Source organism: Phocoena sinus, chromosome 2 (assembly GCF_008692025.1).
Source record: "Phocoena sinus isolate mPhoSin1 chromosome 2, mPhoSin1.pri, whole genome shotgun sequence".
In the NCBI taxonomy this organism is placed as follows: domain Eukaryota; kingdom Metazoa; phylum Chordata; class Mammalia; order Artiodactyla; family Phocoenidae; genus Phocoena; species Phocoena sinus.
In genome coordinates this window covers 114,602,614-114,624,039 of record NC_045764.1, presented here as the reverse complement: position 1 = coordinate 114,624,039, position 21,426 = coordinate 114,602,614, and the positions used below count along the sequence as shown (strand labels likewise).

General features: G+C 34.1%; 1 protein-coding gene across 9 annotated transcripts in view; it reads left to right on the top strand.

The window, feature by feature from the left end:
- The window catches only part of RALGAPA1 (Ral GTPase activating protein catalytic subunit alpha 1), a 220,641-nt gene that overhangs the window by 42,354 nt on the left and 156,861 nt on the right, over positions 1–21,426 (top strand). For all 9 annotated transcript variants that reach the window (XR_004348438.1, XM_032622552.1, XM_032622551.1 and 6 more), the window contains exons 2-8: positions 3,536–3,646; positions 4,203–4,252; positions 7,765–7,822; positions 13,490–13,533; positions 14,956–15,133; positions 17,381–17,496; positions 21,046–21,184. Coding sequence is in view for 8 of the 9 variants with exons in the window: in XM_032622552.1 (XP_032478443.1) it covers positions 3,536–3,646; positions 4,203–4,252; positions 7,765–7,822; positions 13,490–13,533; positions 14,956–15,133; positions 17,381–17,496; positions 21,046–21,184 (696 nt within the window). In the remaining variant the exon portion in view is untranslated. The remainder of the gene's footprint in view (positions 1–3,535; positions 3,647–4,202; positions 4,253–7,764; positions 7,823–13,489; positions 13,534–14,955; positions 15,134–17,380; positions 17,497–21,045; positions 21,185–21,426) is intronic.

Below are 21,426 nucleotides of genomic sequence, written 5' to 3'. Positions count from 1 at the left end.
CTTGAAGCTTATTCATAAAAAGATCCTAGAGACGTCTGAAATTTTATTTGTGAAAACTAAATGAAGTCTAGAACTGTTTTGCTACTTAAAGTTAGTATTCCCAAAGGTCTTCAAAGCATTCCTAAGCCTGAATAAGTTTTTTTAAAATCTCAGAAACTTCAGTCTTAATTTGTGGTTGAAATGTTTATTTGATTTCTTTAAGGAAAGACTAATTTACAAACATTGCAAATCAAACAGAAGTATTTCTAAAAATGGGGGAAGTTTTTGAATGCTTAAACTTTTTTTAAGTGCCAACCATCAGTTTAGCACTATGCAGAGCACTTCCTCAGATTAAAATTTTAAAAAAATTAGAAAGGTAAAAGAAGCTAAGGCATGCTTTCTGCTCCCAAAGAGAGCTGTAAGAGAATGATACAGTTGGCACTCCATTTTGGAGGGGTGGGTCCATATCCTCAGATTCAGCCTACTTTGGATCAAAAATATTCAGGAAAAAAATTCTGGAGCATTCCAGAAAGCAGAACTTGAATTTGCCGCACCCAGGCAACTATTTATGTAGCATTTACATTGTGTCCGGTATTATAAGTAATCTAGAGGTGACGTAAAGTGTGTGGGAGGATGTGCATAGGTTATATGCAAATACTATGTCATTTTATATAAGGGATTCTCCAATTTTGGCATCTGATGGGTTCCTGGAACCATCACCTGCTGATACTGAGGGACAGTTGTATTAACTAATGTGACATAATTAGGAGCCATGCTGACTAAAAGTACTGGAGGCATTCACAAAAAGAGAAAACATAAAGGGTTTGGGGCATTTTTGGGGGGAAGGTATTGGGTAGAAGTTTTTCCATAATCTCTTTCTTTGTGGATTTCCTTCCTTTTATATTTTCCTTTCTTCTGTGTTACTGTTTTATAGAGAGACTTCTTTTTAAATAAGTGAAACCTTCTTATTCTCTTATATCCACCTTTTTTGTGTTTTTTCCCGTTTTCCCCTACTATGTAAATTTTGTGAATTGGTGAACAAAAATATTTTATAAGAGTTTTTATTTGCTAACTAGTTCATTACAAATAGATACAGAGTAAAAAACAAATTGACCTAATTTTGATGCAGTATTTTTTATTAGCCAGTATGTAGTTTCCAGGCTTTGTGTAACATGCTGTACCATGGGAAGGAAATTGAGAGAGATTATCTTGGCTCCTAAATTTATGTTGCAAAATCTTGAAGTTGATTCATGTTTGCTTTTGTTTTGTTTTGTTTTGACTTTTTTGTTTTGCTTTGTTATTGTTCTCATTTTCTTCTTTCCCCTGGGACATTAGTTTTGTTTGAAACATTAATTTCAGGAAATTCAGCTGTAATTGTAACAGTCTATTTCATTCTCATTTCATAGTTCTTTGTTACTTCAAACTACTCAGTGGGGAAAACAGAATACTTCTCCTGTTTATCTCAGTGTATGTGTTTTATTTTGGTAGTCTCTAAAATATGTTTAACTAGTTTTCAATGACAGTTATTCTTATCTTCCTACAGGCAGATAACAGATAAACTACTAGTGTTCTTTTCTTATTTTTCTTATAGATGTATCAATAATACACTGGAAGCTGAATAACATAGAGGTTAAGAGCATGGGCACTAAATCCAGGCTGTGTGGAGTTTAAATCCATGACTGTTTCTTACTAACTGAATTACTTGAACTCTATACCTGTTTTCTCATCTTTAGAGTTAGGGATAATAGTAGTACTTATTTCATAGTGTTGTTCTGAGGACTTTAAGAATTAATTTCTATAAAGGACTTAGAAGAGTTTCTGGCATATAGAAAACATTGTTTGTGTTAGCCATTATTATTGTTTTTTCCCCTAGTTCTGTGAAAATGTACACAGATAGTGTTACAGGTAGGAATGGAATCTGGGTGTTCTAATTCCAGTTAAGATGAAGCAGTGCTATTTTGCCTGTCAGTAGGTTATGCAGTCTTTTCCAAGATAAAAATTTCCAAGCTACAAGATGAATACAATAACATTAAAATAATTTATTTTATTAATAATAAAACACATTTGAGTACATATTTGCTCAGCACTGTGCTTAGGTTTTGGAAATACTAAGGTAGACACACTTTCTATCCTAAAGAAAATATAGACTAGTCCTGGAAAAAAGACAAGGAAACACTTGAGACATAATGACTTCCATGAGAGAGAAATGTAGAGAACACAAGGGAATAGAGAGGAGAGGGCATCCATTCCTTCCTTGGGGAGGGCAAAACAAAAGGGAAACAGTCTTGGAAAATTCCATAGATGAGATGTCATTAAAGATTTATGAATATTCATAGGGTAAGATAATACACCAGAGTTTAAAGTGCTGTCTGTATGTTGTTACTATTTAACTTTATTCTGAAATCTTCCATTCAGCCTTAGAGCATTCCAAGAAATTAATTGATGTTTAACTTGAGTTTATCAGCAGTTAGTAGTTTATTCTTCATTTTACTCCCAGGTTCAAAAAAATCTTTGTTTTTCCAGTTGCTTTTTTCAAATTTGTTTATTATAAAAGAGACATGTGCTTTTTGTAAAGGAATTTGAATAGTAGGAAGTATATAAAGTAAAAGTTCTTAATTCCTCCCCTTTTCCCCAACTTTCTCACCCCCCCCGAAAATAAACCAAACAATAAAATGCATAAGTACATATACACCTACGATGTAGATATCTTGCTTTAAATAATAAATCCCATTTCCTTAGTTTGCACTTAATGATATTTTTCGACATATCAAGGATACTTTTTCTATTTTATTTTTATCAAAATGCTCAAAGCTAGCCAAAATGAATTATTTTTCTGCATCCTATCCTGCTTTCCTCACTTCATGTCTTTGTTTATGCCAAGAATGTCTTTCTCATTCAAACCCACCACTTTATGTCCAAAGTCCTTCCTGTCCATAGAGGTCTTTTCAGATAATACATTCTCTGTCAGGCGTTTGTTCTTTCCCCACCTTCACCCCTCATTGAGTTTTGAAAGTAATTTTGTGTTAGTACCCAAAACTTGCTGCTCTGCATATAGTTAAATGTTCAGTTTCTCTGCCTTGGACTATACTGACAGTTCTTATAGAACAGTATTGCCTGAGTTTTATAATACTTAAGTGCCTATTTGCAAAGCCTATTGTTAGATATTTAAAGTAAATGTATTTTAGACATGTATTATTACTCTTAGAAATACTGATTTTTAATTGTCTTGGGGGAAAAGTTAGGAGAGCATAGCTGTGAATTGAAAATAGAACTTGACTTCTTTTTTAATGATTTTGGATAAAACTTTCTGAGGCATTGTTTTCTTTTAGTAAACAAAGATTATGATAACCTGATTTGACCAGTTTTTAAAATTAAAATCTTTAAAAGCTAAAGTTGTGAGAACAAGGATATAAATGTATAAACACATCTCTTAAATATTTTAATAGAATTTTAAGAGCAGTTCTTTGGCATTTTTGAAGGAAACATGCCACAATAAATATTTGCTGAACGTGATATAAATAGTAATCACTAAAAACTGTTTTCATTTATTTTTCAGAGAATGCAGAGTCCATCGATCTTAAACAGTTTTTTGACCAACATTTTTCACATATATATTATGTGTTTTTTGAGAATTTTGTTACTATTGAAGCTAGTCTTAAACAGAAAGGTAAGATATTAAAATCAGTCTTGGCTTATGTTGATGTTTCAAATAATTGTCATAAACATTCACTTAAAAATATACTCTTGGACATTGGAATTTTAGTATTATTTCACTTCTTTTTGTTAGACAGCTTGTAGAACACCCCTCTCACACTATGGGTTAGTAGTAATATCCTTATTATTTTGAGAAGGCTTAGATTTCCTTTTTCTCTGTTCAGGTTTACTTGTTTTCTCACCTTTGCTCTGCCCTAGGGGCATATGTCAGGTTTGAGCAGTCATTTTCATAAATTCATTTTTAGAGTTCATTTAGAGTTCTCCACAACATATTATGATTTGTTTTTAGACATAAATATGTAGAATATAAATTTAGCTGTCTAAAAAGAGTAGAGAGAGATGCTATGATATTGTCTATACATTGAACAGAATACACTTTAAACATTTTATTAAAGAATCAATGAGAAAAAAAACTTCAGTGCTTGAAATATTTTAAGCTTTTTAAGTGGTTGTTGACATTGAGGACAAAATGATAATGTTTAAAATATTTTTCTATAAAAATGTTTTAGGTCACAAGTCTCAAAGGGAGGAATTGGATGCTATACTTTTTATTTTTGAGGTAAGTACCTGCCAATGTAACTTGTTTTCCAAAATTAATTTTTAGAACATACAAAGGAATATATTAAATATAAACAAACACTGTGAATCTACCATGCTTTTCAAAAACTGAATTGCACTTTTTAACCTAAAAATACACCTGACTTAATTCTTATTTTCTGAGGTACACATATTATTTTTAGGTACAGATAAAATTATGTTTTTATGCATTTGATACCACAGTTGGTACAATATTCACTGTGTTTGCAAACATGAAAATTTTAATTTGTGGGAGATTTACACAAATGGAGAATTTAAAAAAACAGAAAACAAAACATTATTACTTGAGAGGGTAAATTCATAAAACTGTTACATACCTAAGGAGTTTTCTGCTTTAACTGCTTTTCATTGAAAACTTATATAAAATAGTTTTAAATATTTTATAAATAGTTGTTCTACTACATTTGCTTTGGATTGGGATGGGATACATTTTTATTGCTAAATAAACAGAAGGAAACAACAACATTTGATACTTTGCTAAAATTTGTTTCATTTTTGACACAATGATAAAAATGAGGGACACACATGCTTTTCAAATAACCCCATGCTCTTCATTCTGTCTTTCAGATCAAATAGTGATAGGAGTATTCTGATCTTTATTGAGAATTTTAGAGAACTGGAAAAAGTCAGGATTAGACCTTGTGTCTTGAAAAGCATAGTAAAGAATTTAGAAATCAGTTTCTAAAGATTGAACTATTCTATCTACTGCTAATTAAAGATAATTCACTATTTTTTTTTATGTTGACTACTTTAGTATGGTTTAGAAGAATTTGATCTCTCTCTTAGTTGCTGAGTTAGTCACAGCTGAAAAAAGAAAGTTTTTTTTTTTTTTTTTAAGAGTTCCAGACAGAAGCAACTGGTGTTGGTACCTGTTCTGCAGTTAATTTTCATTAGTAGTTAACCCTGAGGAATTTGCTTATATTTACCTCCCCAGGTGTTTGCATGAACTGTTTACAAGGGAAATATTAAAACATGAATATTTTGAGAAAAAGTATGTACAGAGAAAGCAAGATGATAATTCCTGGAAAGTGTTCCTTCAGACATTCATGCTTGCCCTATATTCAGGAAACTGAGATGATTGACTAGTTAATAGAAGCTCTTTCAGAATATTCCTTCTGTTAAAAAATAATACTTATTTTCCTGTATGTAATATATACTGATCATTTGTTACTCTTTGAACAGAAATGTTTGTAATCAGTCACTAAATTTCATTAGGAAAAGAGATGTTAGATATAGGATTTTCATCTTTTGGAAAAAATATTTAACCTGTGTGCTGACGTTTTTCTACTTATAATGGGGACAGTAATATCTGACCTCCACCTTTAGACTAATGATGATTTTTTAAAAAATTATAAATAAAATGATTTCCTTTTTCTGGAATAAAAAGCATCATTATGTAATATCAGTATGACATAGGATTTATATTCTGCTTTCTTCTGTGTAGTTAATAGTATACATGATTTCTTTCATCTTTATATGACTGAATAAAAAAGATGAATATATTTAAATTTATATTTGATATGGGATTAAATCTAAACTATAATTTAATAGTGATAATTTAGGAGTACTTTCGAGTGGTTCACAAACTTGTCTTTTTAATTTTCTATAATTTTATCTCTTTCCACACCACCATAAATATAATTATACAGTTGTTGGCTAAGTATGAGAGAAATAGGAGGGCAGAGGTGAAGAAGTTTATGTATCTCATGTGGGAATAGCATCTATCTGTGAAGAACTTTATAATTTCTTCATCATCCTCTTATATGAGAGAGACTAAAGAAGGTTATATCAAAAGGAAGATAGAGAAGTGTAAAAACATGCATACTGTTCTTCGAACAGAATAGTATAAAAGCACACGTTTTGGAAATAGGCATATGGATGTTGGAAACTCCATTTTTCCTCTTTCTAACCTAAGCACATTACTTAACCCATTTCTTTATTTTTCAAATGAGATCAATGAGCACTCCTTTTAGGATGGTTGTGAGGATTAATGAGATATCATTACATAAAGTGTCTAGTGTTTGGTCCTTATGAACATTCAATTAATGGTGATTCTAAATAATCATAATAGAGCTGCAATAATAACAAACACACAAATGTCATTCAGCAAGCAGATGAGTGTTGAGAACGTAGTTCAGCAGCATAATAAGGCAGCTGTTGAACTAGAATAATCCACGCAGGTGCAATATATAAAGGAAAATAAAGACAAAATTTTGAAAGTATTATATGTAAAAAGTGTTTATTCCCAACTTGTGGAAGTCTGTATATGTTAGCTTAACTATAGGGCTCCAGAATCTTAAAATTTTGTTCTCATACCCATAGCCATCATAACATAGAAGTATCTTTGGGTTCACGTGAATTAATTTAGTACAAGTATTTGATAGGATTTTTGTGGAAGCAAAATATTTTCCCTGTAAGATTTATCAAAGTAAGAGAAAGAAATGCTTGGAGACCGGGCTTCCCTGGTGGTGCAGTGGTTAAGAATCCGCCTGCCAATGCAGGGGACATGGGTTCGAGCCCTGGTCCGGGAAGATCCCACGTGCCGTGGAACAACTAACCCTGTGTGCCACAACTACTGAGCCTGTGCTCTAGAGCCTGTGAGCCACAACTGCTGAGCCTGGACACCTAGAGCCTGTGCTCCGCAACAAGAGAAGTCACCACTATGAGAAGCCCGTGCACCGCAACAAAGAGTAGAGCCCACTTGCCACAACTAGAGAAAGCCTGCGTGCAGCAACAAAGACCCAATGCAGTCAGAAGTAAATAAATAAATTTATTAAAAAAAAAAAAACTGCTTGGAGAGAAAACTTCACAAATATTAATATCTAAAAGAATTTAAAACATATCAGTAGTATCCACAATGCAGAAATTCTAAGAATAGTAAATGAGCATTTAAAAATATACTACCAAATGTAAAATAGATGGCTAGTGGGAAGCAGCTGCACAGCACAGGGAGATCAGCTCGGTGCTTTGTGACCACCTAGAGGGGTGGGATAGGGAGGGTGGGAGGGAGATGCAAGAGGGAGGAGATATGGGGATATATGTATACGTATAGCTGATTCACTTTGTTATAAAGCAGAAACTAACACACCATTGTAAAGCAATTATACTCCAATAAAGATGTTAAAAATATATATATATATATTAAAGTTAGTATTTATCCACTAAAGAGAAGTATACTTACTTTTCACATCATAGTAAAAGATAAATTTCATTAATTTCCTGTTCCAGGTCTTTGTTAGTATAGCTTGTTGTTTTCTGGAGTTTTCAAATACTAATCAGTATGCCAGCGCTGAAGTAGTGCCAGTACCATCAGATTAGCTCAAAGACTATTTTGTATTTGTAATACTGTCTTTTATGTAAGAAACTCTTGAAGGCTTTGTGTAAGCTCTTTGTTTAATTTTTCACATTGCTCAAGATGAGGACGTGTTACTTGCTTTTCATACTTTTCTTTGTTTTATTCATATTGATTTTTAGAAAATTTTGCAACTTCTTCCAGAAAGAATTCATCAGCGATGGCAGTTTCATAGTATTGGTAAGTAATTTAAATATGTATTTCATATTTGAAATAAATGATAATATATGAAAATACTCTTTAATGGGTTGGTCATTATTTGAAATGAGTTCATAGTTTATGCTTTAGTAAAAACAAAGAATACAGAACTAGGCTTCCTGGGAATGTAAGATAAAAACATAGATGAAGGTTTTCCAGTAAAAGTGGCATATTAAATTTATTTGATCCACCTGTTCATTTACTCTGAATATGTTAGCAATGATGATGAAACTATAAAGCCAAAAAAATAAAAGCAGACTCAGCATCGGAATAAACATTCTGTAATCAAAAATGGAAGAGAAGTTAACAAAGTGCCACGTAGAGCGAAAGCCATGGGTTCCAGGTTTGAAAGCAAGCAGTGTATTAATAAAAAAGGAGGGAACTGGGTTTAAGCTTACTGCTTGAAGAGACGAAGTAGAGCTTACCAGATCATGAAATGAAGCTGAAAGGAAAAAGGGGAAAGAAAAAATAAGCAACCTTGCTGTGTATTACTGTGAAAGACCGAGTAGGCAGGAGGTCATAGACTTTATCTTACCAGGAGCTAAGCCAACATGCTTGCTGGCTTGGAGTCTGTTTCTTTAACAATCATAGCATCACCACAGGACTCTTGAGCTCTCATTGCAAGACATTTTTTCCCCCTTGGTTGAAAAAGGAATCTGCAGGTAGGCAATTTCTGGCTTTGGTTCAGTGTCTTAATGATGACAGGGCTGATTGGTAGTGATTCTCATGACCCTTCTCTTGTGAATATACAGATGGCCACCACATCTACATTGTTGAAGTAGAATGTTATAGGCCTTGTATTCATTTGTAAAAATTGTATTTTTTTCTCTTAAAAAAGAGTCATATATTTATTTAGAACCTACAATTCTTAGTTATAGCAAATGAAATTTCTGAGGCTTTGAAACTGTAAGTCATCCCAATTAGCAGTTCTAGAAACAAAAGGAACTCTGGACATGTAGGATGGATATTGATGTAGGGGCTAAAAAACCCACAAAATTCTAAATAATAAAGCCTTTTAGAATAAACTTTTTAGATAAAGCTCAAGACTAAAAATGATGTACCCTTAATACATAAAGAAGTCTGGCAACTCATTAATAAGACAAATCAATTTTTTAAATAGGGAAAATATTTGCATAGTTATCACACCTAAGAAGATATGTGAATTGCTAATAATCACATGATAAAGTGTTCAACAGAACAGTGAAATCCTATTTTTTATTTCATAATCATTAAAATGTCCTTGAAGGTTGTCTGGGAAGAAACTTTTTTGAGACAGCTGAACTTCTAAAGTTTATTCTATCTGCTGAGGAATGTAGTCTTCTATTTCTAAATGACCTTTGTGCTATCTGGTTCTCATGATTAATAATATTCTAGTAAATGTCCAACTTGAGACAATACATAAATGGTCACTTTTCTTTGTCACCCAGAGAATCCTAAAACTCTGTTTCCTTTCTTTTTTGTCTTGTATATATAGAAAAATAAATGAGTGACTCTAGTTGATTTTTTAAAAGTAGCTTTTTTGAGGTATAATTTACTTAGATAAAAATCACTCATTTAAATAAATAATTTATTATTTTTTGGTAAATATTTAGAGTCACCACAGTCTAGTTTTAGAACATTGCCATTACCCTAAAATAGTTCTTTGAGCCCATTTACAGTCAGTTGCCTTTGCCACCACCAGTCTGCTTTCTGTCTTCAATAAATTTGTCTTTTTTGGACATTTCATGTAAATGAAATCATACAGTTTGTACTGGTTTACATCTGGCCTCCTTCACTTAGCATATTTTTTTTTCCATATTATAGCATATATAAGCATTCCTTTGTATTGTCTAATATTCTGTTGTATGGATATACAATATTTTATTTACTCACCAATTAATGGACATTTGCATTGTTTCTAGTTTATTATAACTTGTTTATTTTATTTGTTTTATTGTAGATTCCTTTTGATTTTCTATGTATAGGATCATGTCAACTGCAAATAGAGTTTTACTTTAAAATTTTTAATCTGGTGCCTTTAATTTCTTATTTCTTTTTTGTTTATTGTTTCTCTAGTACACTAGTGAATAAAAGTGGTAAAAGTAGACATCCTTATATTATTCCTGATGTAAAGGAGAAAGCATTCAGTCTTTCACCATTATGTATGATGTTAGCTATTTTTTTTTTTTTAATTTTATTTTCACTTTATGTTTGAGGAAACTGAGACTCAGGGAAGTTAAGTGTTTCCTCAGGATCACACATATGTCCTGGCAGAATCTAGATTCAATGCAGAATCCTATTTCACATATAAATAAGTATTTAAGTTCCATCCTGTGTAATTCTCAAACCCTGTGTTTTCTTCTTCAGTGCTTCCTGAAGATCATTCTTCCCTGGCCGATGTTAGCTATTTTTATAGATACTGTTTATCAAGTTGAAGTTCTCTTCTATCCTGTTTTGATGAGGGTTTTTTTTTTTTTTTTTTGATGAGGGTTTTTAATCATGCATGGGCGTTGTATTTTGTCAGATGCTTTTTCTTCTATTGACATGATCATAGGCAGCATTATTAGTGGTTTTGTCATTCATTCTATTAATATTGTGTATTTCACGAATTGCTTTTCAAATGTTAAACCAACTTTGCATCCCTGAGATAAATCCCAATTGGTTACCATTTCTATATAGTCTTTTTATTATATTGCTAATTTTAGTTTGCTAATAATTTATTAAAGATTTTTGCCTCTATGTTTATGAGGGATATTGAACACTGTAGTGTTCTTTTGTGAGGTCTTTGGCTTTTTTATCAAGATAATAATAGCCATGTACATAGATTGGGAAGTGTTCCCTCCTTTATTTTCTGAAAGAGTTTGTGAACAATTGATACTACATCGTTTTAAAATATTTGATAGAATTCACATGTAAAGCCATTTAGAGTTGGGCTTTTCTTTGTGTGGAGATTTGTAATTGCTACTTTATATTCCTTTTTTGAGTCAGTTTGGATAATTTGTATCTTTCTAGGAATTTGTCTATTTCATTAACACTGCCTAATTTGTTGGTGTAAAGTTGTTCAAGTTACTCTTTTATAATAATCCTTTTCATTCCTAGAGGGTCAGTAGTGATGTCCCCTCTTTCATTTCTGAATTTGGTAATTTGTGTCTCTTATTTTATTGACTTGTCTAGCTAAGCATTTGTCATTAATGTTGGTCATTTCAAAGAACTAACTTTGGTATTGTTGATTTTCTCTAGTCTTTTTCTGCTTCCTATTTCATTGATTTCCATTCTAATCTTTCATATTTTAAAAAATCTTGCTTGCTTTGGGTTTAATTTCCTTGTCTATATGTATTTTCTTAAGGTGGAAGTCTAGAATATTAATACCTTTCTTCTTTTCTGATATAGGCATCCAAGGCAGCAAACTTCCCTGTAAGCTTTGCTTTTAGCTTATCCCATAAGCTTTAGTATGTTGTGTTTTCATTTTTATTCAGTTGAAAATATTTTTTTGATGTCCCTTTTGGTCTCTTTGATCCATAACTTATTTAAGAGTGTCTTTGTTTTTTAAATTTTCAAACATTTGATGGTATCACAGATTCCTTTCTGTTGTGATTTGTAACTTAATTCCTTTGTGGCCAGAAAATATGCTTTATATGATCATAATCTTTAAAAAATTTTTGAGACATTTCATGGCCCAGAATATGGTCTCTCCTGGAGAATGTTACAGTATGCTTGAGAATGTGTATTCCATAGTCATTTTAAATATTAGATTAATTTATGACAATGAAGTGATTATTGAAGAACAAGAAAGAACTCAAAAAAATGGAATCTTATACATTATTCATGGATGATAGGCTTGATGGTATAAAGATAACAGTTCTCATCCAGAATTCCTGTAGTGACTTTTTATTGTAGCCCAACAAGTTTATTCCAAAATTTATATGGAAAATCAAAGCCAAAGCAACTTGGAAGAATAACAAATGGGAGAGAGAAGATGGTGTTGCTGAATAATACTATAACCAATAACAAGATGTATTATAAAGTTATAATATTAATAATTAAGACAATATCATTGGTATGATAGAGATGGACAAGTGGATTAATGGAAAAGGACATTAAGGCCAGCCAAAGACCTAGGCTTATATATGAAAACTTGAAATATGATTGAGACAGCATTTCATTTCATTATAAAATCTGAAAAGGTACTGCAGTTGGTTGGGGAGGGGAAATTCTGTTATTGCCACACACAGAAATAAATTTCTGATGGATTTCAGGACTTAAATGTGAAAAACAACACTTTAAAACTTTTTGATGAGACTCTTTGGTTTATCTTCATAACTTTAAAGTAGGGAAGTATTTCTTAAGACACAGTAAGTACACATAAAGAAAAAACATTGGTGAATTGACTATATTGAAATTTAAAAATTTTGTACATCAGACGATACTACCATCCCAGTCAAGAATACATTTCCAATTCATAGACCTGACATAGAATTAGTAGCCAATATGTGTAAGGAACTCTTATATTAAACAAAACAAAACAAAATAACCCAGTTTAAAAATATACAAAGGATATGACAGGCAATTTGCAGAAACTTGAGCAGCCAAATGAAAAAATGTTCAGTGTCATTAGGAAACATCAAATGACATTACTGAGATATGTAACACTCAGACTGGCAAATATTAGAGCATCTACCAGTGTTTTGTGTTGCCAACCATGTGTTATCAAAGTAATCTCATATGCTTCTATATATGTAAATATATATATTATATATGTATTTCATACATATAAATATATGTTATATATATAATCCTGATGTTACTAGAAAGAATAAAAATGCAAGATTAGAACAAATAGCTGTGGAGGAAATTTTGTTACTGGTATAAGTTTTAAACATAGAAACTAATTCCAAATATTTTATGGATTTATAAATAAGTAGTAATAACATAAAATATTTTTGGAAATAATTAACACCAAAATCTGGATAATGGTTTCCTCTGGGGAAGGAAGGAGGAAAATGACTTAGGGTGGGTTCACAGGTGACTTCAATGATGCTTGTAGTGTTACATGAAACATTATAGATAATGTAAATAAGTGAAATTTTGAAATTATAGGAAACATGGGACTGTGTTTAGATTTGTTCAGACCAAATGGTGGACATCTGGATGTCTGTGAATGTTATTTCATTATTTTATTGTAGATTTGAAGTATTGTATAATTCAAAAGAAAAAGGACTATTAAAGATCGTTTTGAGTATTTTGAAAAGGAAAATTAGTACAATGGAAATATTTGCTAAGAAATACTAGAGTTATAGATGTTCATGTGGTTAACTAAATGGAAATTTTTACAGTGGTTTTTATTTCTATTAGTGATGGAGAAATTATTTAATTATATTCTTAGTCTAAGTAAAAGATACATGTAGATTGTTGTCTTACATGCAATTTTGGGTTTAAGGTTTGTTTTGATAGGATAAATCATGTTTAATTGCAATAAACCATGTGTTAAAAAAGGTGACTTTTTATATGCCCTTCTGTCCCAAGATTATGGCTAGAGGGATGTTCAGGTCACCAAGAATAATTTGGAGGTTGCCAAGGACTTGTTTTTAAAGTGTTTTCAAGTCTGACCGAGAACTCTGACATTTAGAAACAAGTAAGATATGAATGTTTAAAATCATGTTTTCTTTTCAGGATTGATTTTAAAGAAACTACTACACACAGGAAACTCCTTGAAGGTATAATTTAATTATATTTCTTTTCTATGGCTTTTTAGGAACTGAGTAAAGCATTCAGTCAATTGCTATACTGCCTACATCAACATTTTCCTAAATAATTTTGAATAATCTTCAGTTCCCTTAATCGAAGTGAATTCAATTAAAAAACAGCAACATAGTCAGTACGCATGAGGCTGACCAGGCTATTGAAAAACTTTTGTAGTTTTGCCACTGCATGGACTCATTCAGCAGAAATACAGTCAACTCTCCATATCCATGGGTTCCACATCCATGCCATCCATGCCAGTTCCATGTAAGGGACTTCAGCGTCTGCTGATTTTGGTATCCATGGTGGGGGAGGTCCTGGAAGCAACACCCCCCTAGATACCGAGGGACGACTGTACTGGCTTGTGGTCCCCAGAAGACAAAAATTATTTTAGCCATTCAACAAATTATTATTCATTTTATCATAGCTGTTGTTAGATGTAGAGGGAAGTAGGGCATCTATTAAAAAATGGTTTTGTTTCTTTTTTTCCCCGCCTTTTCATTATCTCATTGTGCTGTGGTAAGAAAAGCTACCCAGTCCAAAAGCATCTTGGTACAGGTTGGATAAAAGTCTCATATAGTAGGTACTTTTGGTGTCAAGGCTTGGGTTATAGCAGTACATAAGGGATAAGCTTTCCTACATCTTTGTCCTGTTCTAACTAAACTGTGAGGGTGGCAGCAGTTGAATAGCTTTGGCAGTGGCTGTTTGCAAAGCTACCAGTGAGGTTAGGTTACTGAAGAACCTTGTGTTTTACTGGGAGATTTGAAGTTTCTTCTATTTTCTCCTCTTCTCTTCCTGGAAGAGCATTCCCTTGATTTAAAATATGTATTTTCTGTGTATGGGCATTGTTCTAGTTGCTTAAAAATACAGTAATAGGCCAGAATTCCTACTTTGCCCTTTGAAGCAAATTAAGTAAATGAGATAATTTCAGACTGATAATCTTTTTAAGGTCAAGAGCATTGAGTTAGCAGTGTATCAGGATCCCTATGACCATTCCTCCTTTTACCAAACTCATTATAGCCAGGAATAGTCATTGCCCTCTCTCCTTGCTTCTAGAATTAGAGTGGTGATGATGGGAAGGAGGGAAGTAAATAAGAAGGAAATGATTTGACTTTTACAAATGGGAAATTATAGCATAAATAGATTACCTGATGGCTTTAAATAGTTAGAGGACCAAGTTATTTTGTTCAAAATCCATAAATTTAGATTTATAAATAATGAGGGTTCAGTAAATTGTCATGTTATAATTCTCTCTCTATCTCCCTCCTTCCTTCCTTCTCTTCCTCTCCTTTGCAGAGTATCATTCGGTAATCATCTTCTAGAGAATTTTGGCCTGAAAGGAACAAAGTATTTCCATTTTAAATAAAAATACTGTTTTTCATTTTATTTCATTTTAGATTAGGCGGGAAGGTGTTCGCCTTTTCTTATTATGGTTGCAAGCTCTTCAGAATAACTGTAGCAAAGAACAGCTTTGGATGTTTTCATGTTTAATCCCTGGATTTTCAGCACCACAATCTGAATATGGACCTCGAACTTTAGATAATCTCATTAATCCTCCACTCAACCTTCAAGAAAGTAAGAGTCATAAGATCTTTTCCATCATTAATTTAAAAATGTCTGTGTAGTTTGTAATAGATATTTTTAAATGTCTGTACCTTTTAAAACAAAATTATTTTATTTATTTATTTTTGGCTGCATTGGGTCTTCGTTGCTGCACGTGGGCTTTCTCTAGTTGTGTCGAGCGGGGGCTACTCTTCATTGCGGTGGCTTCTCTTTTTGGGGAGCACGAGCTCTACGCACACAGGCTTCAGTAGTTGTGGCACGCAGACTCACTAGTTGTGGCTCGTGGGTTCTAGAGCACAGGCTCAGTAGTTGTGGCGCATGGGCTTAGTTGCTCCATGACATGTTGGATCTTCCCGGACCAGGGCTCAAACCCATGTCCCCTGCATTGGCAGGTGAATTCTTAACCACTGCGCCACCAGGGAAGTCCCTGTACATTTTTAACTGAATAATCCAAGGCCAGGTTTTTAAATGTAGGTTTTATAAAACCAAACTCACAGATACAGAGAAGGGATTGGTGGTTGCCAGAGAGGTGGGAGGTAGGAGTTGCGGGTGGGCAAAATGGGTGAAGGGGATCAAGAGGTACAAACTTCTAGTCATAAAGTAAATAAGTCACAGGGATGTAATGTACAGCATGGGGACTGTAGTTGATAATATTTTGCAACTTTGAAAGTTGCTAAGAAAATAAATATTAGAAGTTCTTATCACAAGAAACATTTTTTTTGTAATTTTGTATGGTCACAGATTGGGGTGATCATTTTTGCAGTGCATACAAATGTTGAATCATTATGTCATATGCCTGAAACTTGTATAATGTATGTAAATTATACTTCAGTAAAAAAGTAAATAAATAAAAATTTTAAAAATAACATGTAGGTTTTGTCAACCAGGTATAATGAGACCAGGAGATGATTGCCATTAAAAAGATAGTTTGTTACTCATGTTCCCAGGAGGAGCGGGTGTGCCACACCAGGGAGGGTGGCCACACAGGGAAGCACCAGGGTTAGTCGGGCGTGGTAGGGGCTTGAGGGTAGGGGTGGGTATCATGGGCAAGAGCCCTTTTGTGGTTTCTGCAGGCGGGAATGTGTGAAGCAGGGTGAGCAAGTTGAAAACTGGCTAATTTGGATAATTTTAGCAGGCTCTGGGGCATAGGGGTTATCTCTGGTTGTCTGGTACTTAGCCCTGGGGGTCATTAGGCTAGGGAACTAGTAAGTAACCCTGAGTGTGAGAGCCCAGCAGAGGAAGTGGTAGAGATATGGGCTCCGGGTTGTTTGCTTTGCATATGAAAGGCAAACTCTCTGGCCCATAGTTTTCTCTAGGAATTAGCTAGCTCTGGAAGGGGCTTTCTCACTAGGGCCTGCAAGACCCCTGATAGCAAAGTATTAGAAACATGTTTAATACAGGCCATTTTACATTTATCTTTAATTTTGAATTTTCATGTATCAGCTTGTATCCTTGAGTTAATTTGGATGTACATTGACATACAAGTATGTTTTACTTTGTGCAAAGAGGACTAAAAAAAATCCATGTCTTTGGGCTTAATTACTTGGCTGCTGTTTACTGGGAAATAGGTTTAGGGACCTGCCTATGCTAAACCAGGTACTGATTGTGTTGCCTGGGAAATATTTAAGAAAATTTAGCTAGTTGTGGGTTGATTTTCTTGAATTTGCTTTTGTTATAATCAATGTTTTTGAATATGTGAAAAGTTTAAAAATGTGAAAGTTTCTTATTTTACAAGTGGGCTTTCATAATCAAGAAACTAAGATGCTAACTTCTCTTTCTTTTTGAGAGGGAATTAGTATTTCATCCTTTGAATAAAGGGGCTACCTTAAAGAGTAAGCATGATCATTACCTAGAGTAATCAGGTTGTTCTTTAATTGATGAATAAGCACATTATTATTAATGTTTCCCATCATATTTATGGAATTTTGTAGTGGACACTCTTAATCTGAATTTTAAAATATCACGAGCAATTCTTTTTCAGGTGAGACATTATTCACTCTTAATCCCTCAATATCTGTCCATCCCTGTGTCACATTTCCTTGATCAAGGGTTCATGAAACAGTTGATTATTAAAGTTTATGGTTTTTGTGATGGGCTATCAGGATGACCTCAGATTTATTTCAGATTTCAATCATCAGAATGTTTTCAAGCAGTATTCTTTGCTTATCTGTTTTGTAGTTAAATTTTATTTGGGCCATATTATCATATTGTTAAATTTGTTTTGTAATTATACTAAACTTTTTTTTTGTCTTCGGATAGCTCAAGTCACTATAGAAGAAATCACTCCACTTGTCCCCCCACAATCAGGAGATAAAGGACAAGAAGATCTAACAAGCTATTTTCTTGAAGCACTTTTAAAATATATAGTAATTCAGGTACGTGTTATCTTCTTTTATATCACCCTCCTTACTATCCTGTGGGTATTCATTTTTCCCCCTCTTACCATTATTCTGTCACAGTAGATATTTGCTTATTTTCCTGAAGGAGAAGTAACACATTTTTACTTTTTTTTTTTTAAGTAAATAAATTTATTTATTTTTGGTTGTGTTGGGTCTTCATTGCTGTGCACGGGCTTTCTCTGGTTGCGGCAAGCAGGGGCTACTCTGTTGCGGTGCGTGGGCTTCTTATTGTAGTGGTTTCTCTTGTTGTGGAGCACGGGCTCTAGGCGTGTGGGCTCAGTAGCTGTGGCACACAGACTTAGTTGCTGTGCGACATGTCCCAAACCCATGTTCCCTGCATTGGCGGGCAGATTCTTAACCACTGCGCAACCAGGGAAGTCACAGACTTTTACTTTTGAAAATAGATGTTAGTATACCCTTCCTGAAATAAAAATCACTGGAGAGATTATGGACCTCTTAGAAAGGGAGCTGAAGAGAGAAATTTTTATAGTAGACTCTTTATGTGTATATACCTTCTTATGTGAGCCAGTTGGATTTACTTTCTAATCTTTTCATTTATAATCAGCAGCTATGGTACTTTAAATGAAAAACTGTTTGATTTAGGGATCAGTCTGCCTAGAGGCAGCAACTGGGGAGGTGGACTAAGGGTGAGGTGGGGGATGGGGGAATGTAATTTACATTTAATCCTACTTGTACTTTTAAAATTTCTAGGTGCATGTAGTTTGTTTGTTTTTTTGTTTTAAAGACTTATTTATTTATTATTTGTTTATTTATTTATTTATTGGCTGCATTGGGTCTTAGTTGTGGCACAAGGGATCTTCATTGAGGCATGCAGGATGTTTCGTTGCGGTGCACGGGCTTCTCTGTAGTTGCAGCATGAGGGTTTTTTTCCCTTTCCCTAGTTGTGGTGCGCAGGCTCCAGGGCGTGTGGGCTCTGTAGTTTGCAGCTCGTGGGCTCTCTAGTTGAGGCGTGCAAGTCAGTAATTGTGGCATGCAGGCTTATATGCCCTGCGGCACGTGGGATCTTAGTTCCCTGACCAGGTTTCGAACCCATGTCCCTTGCATTGTAAGGCAGATTCTTTACCACTGGACCACCAGGGAAGTCCTTAGGTGCATGTATTTTGTAAGGTAACCTATTCATCTCTATATATGAAATGTGAATATCCTTATTGATGAAAACACTTTTAGCATATACACATTTCTTGTAACTGTTCCAAACACAAAAGTTCCTTGTGCCTCAGAAACAAACATTATGAAGTTAATTTGGATCCTGAACGAGATTGCCAGGGTTTGAATACTGTCTCTACATCTTACTGATAATGTGACTTTTGGCAAATTACTTAACCTCTCTGTGCTTAAGGTAGAGATAAAAAATAATACCTATCCCATTTTGGTGTTTGGGGCTTAAGTAATTAGTGCGTAGTACTTAGTGTAAGGTCGGATCTTAACAAACGGCACCACGAAACAGAGGAAAGCTTCAAGTGAGCTTTATTAGGGAGCGCTCCCGGGCGAGGTTCACTGGTCCGAGAGAAAGGTGGCCAGAGAAGTCGCACCCGGGCAAGGGTTGGGCAAGATTTTATAGGGGAAGAGGGAAAGGGGTGTGGTGAATCTGGGAGGGCACAGGGTATTCCTTATTTGGTGGTCTTTTCTGGTATCCTGGGGGACCATTAGTCCCGCCCCTCGAAAGGCGGGAAGGCTGGGCTGGTTTCAAAGTCCCCAAGTAAGTTCCTGGAACTGGGTGGTCCGGAATGTCTCCAGGGCAGTTTCTGGAACTGGATGGTCCTGAGAATTTCGTTCTGATGCAAACTGTGAATCTGATTGTGTTCCCCTGCCTCGGGCCAGTTGGCCTTATACTTAGAATAAACAAGTGCATGACATATAGTAAGTATTCAGTGGTGGGTAGTTATTGTTACTGTGATTATTACCAGTTTTTCTTTAAAAAAAAAACTTTTGTACGTCATGTGGATTTTTAAACTTGTTTTACTGGTTTATTGAGATACATTTGACATACAGTAAACTGTAATGTTTGAAAAGTACAATTTGATAAATTTTATTACATGTATACAACCATGAAACCATCACTACAATCAAGATAATGAACATATCTATCACCCCTAAAAGTTCTCAGATCCCTTTGTAATCCACCCTTCTCTACCTGCCCCGCCCCCCCATCATCCCATCCCCAGGCAACTTCAGTCTGATTGCTTTCACTATCATTTGCATTTTCTGATAAATGGAATTGTATGGTACCTCCATTTTTTTTTTTTTTTTGGTTTGGCTTCTCTTTTTTTTCAGCATAATTATTTTAAAAATCATATTATTGTATGTATCAATAGTTTGGTCCCTTTTATTGCTGAGTAGCTTTTCATTGTATGGATGTACTATGATGTGTTATCCAGTCACCTGTTGATGGTAATGTGAGTTGTTTCCAGTTTTTGGCTATTACAAATAAAACTGGTACGAATATTGGTAAATAAGTCTTTGTGTCAATATAAACTTTCTTTTCCCTTGGGTAATGGAATGGCTGGGTTGTATGGTAGGCATATTTTGACTTTTTAAGACACTGCCAAATAGTTTTCCAAATGGTTGTAGCTTTTGGTATTCCACCAGCAATGCATGAGACTTAAAGTTGCTTCATATCCTCACCAACAGTTGATATGGTTAGTCTATAATTTTAGCCATTCTAAAGTTAGTGTGTAGTAGTAGCTCACTGTGGTACACTCTGGGCCTTTACTATTCCCCTACTTACATATCTTCTTCACCCTACTGGAATGTTCACACCCTGTATTTTACAACTGTGTCCCCTCTTGTTTACTCCCCTCTACACTTATGGATACTGTCCTCACCCCTCGCAGGCTCTGAGTCCCCACTGGGCTACTGCCTCTGTTACACCCCCTTCATGGATGCCTCCTGTGGTCAGGCTCTGATCACCTGCACTTGACTGCCACTATTTCATACCTTCTCTTCCTTCCTCTCACATATGCCTATTTTGTATGACTTTTAGGCTGAATTATTCAGGAAGTGGGAAAGAGGAAAGAACATTAGCAGCTTTGTCAGTAGTAGAGCCGAGTTTTAAGTCAACTTTGACAGTTTTGCAGAGCACATTTTAACTTACAAGATTTTTGAAAGATAACATGTATCCTTGACCTTTGAACAATATAGGTCCACTTATACACAGATTTTTTTTCAATGAATATGATCTACATTACTACACAATCCACTGTTGGTTGAATCTGCAGATACGGAGGGCCGACTGTAAAGTTACACATGGAGTTTCAAGTGCACGCACAGGGTCAGCACCCCAACCCCTGAGTTATTCAAGGGTCAACTGTATAATGCATTTGCATGGCACTAGACCACTTTTTGTATGTACATATATATATGTACATACACATATATATTTAGCTATATATCTTTGCAGTGTAACAGTTTAATTTATTGCTTAAGTAACCTTTTACAAGCTTGTTTATAACAGCTCATAATTTCTTTCTCTTGGAATGATTCTAATTGTTTGTTTAATTTTAGGTAAAAAGTTTAGAATGGAAGAACAAAGAAAACCAAGAAAGAGGATTTTCATTTTTATTTTCACATTTTAAGAAATATTACTTGCCTTATATTTTTCCAAACATCTGTAAGGAGAATAGTTTATATCATCCTGTACTTGGTAGGTAGTCTTTGGAATTTTCTAAAATATTACACATAAGAGTAAAACATTCCTCAGTGTAAAGTTAGCATTTGTTACCTGCAGAAAACTGATAACATTTCATTTATATTGATTAATTGGAGATATTATACCGTGATTCATACTGAAAGTGCAGTTTTATTAGTAGAAAGTTTTCATTGAGAGTGAAGAGATTTTTAAAAAACTTAGTCTCTGGATATCACCTACTGGAGAAGTTAGCCTAC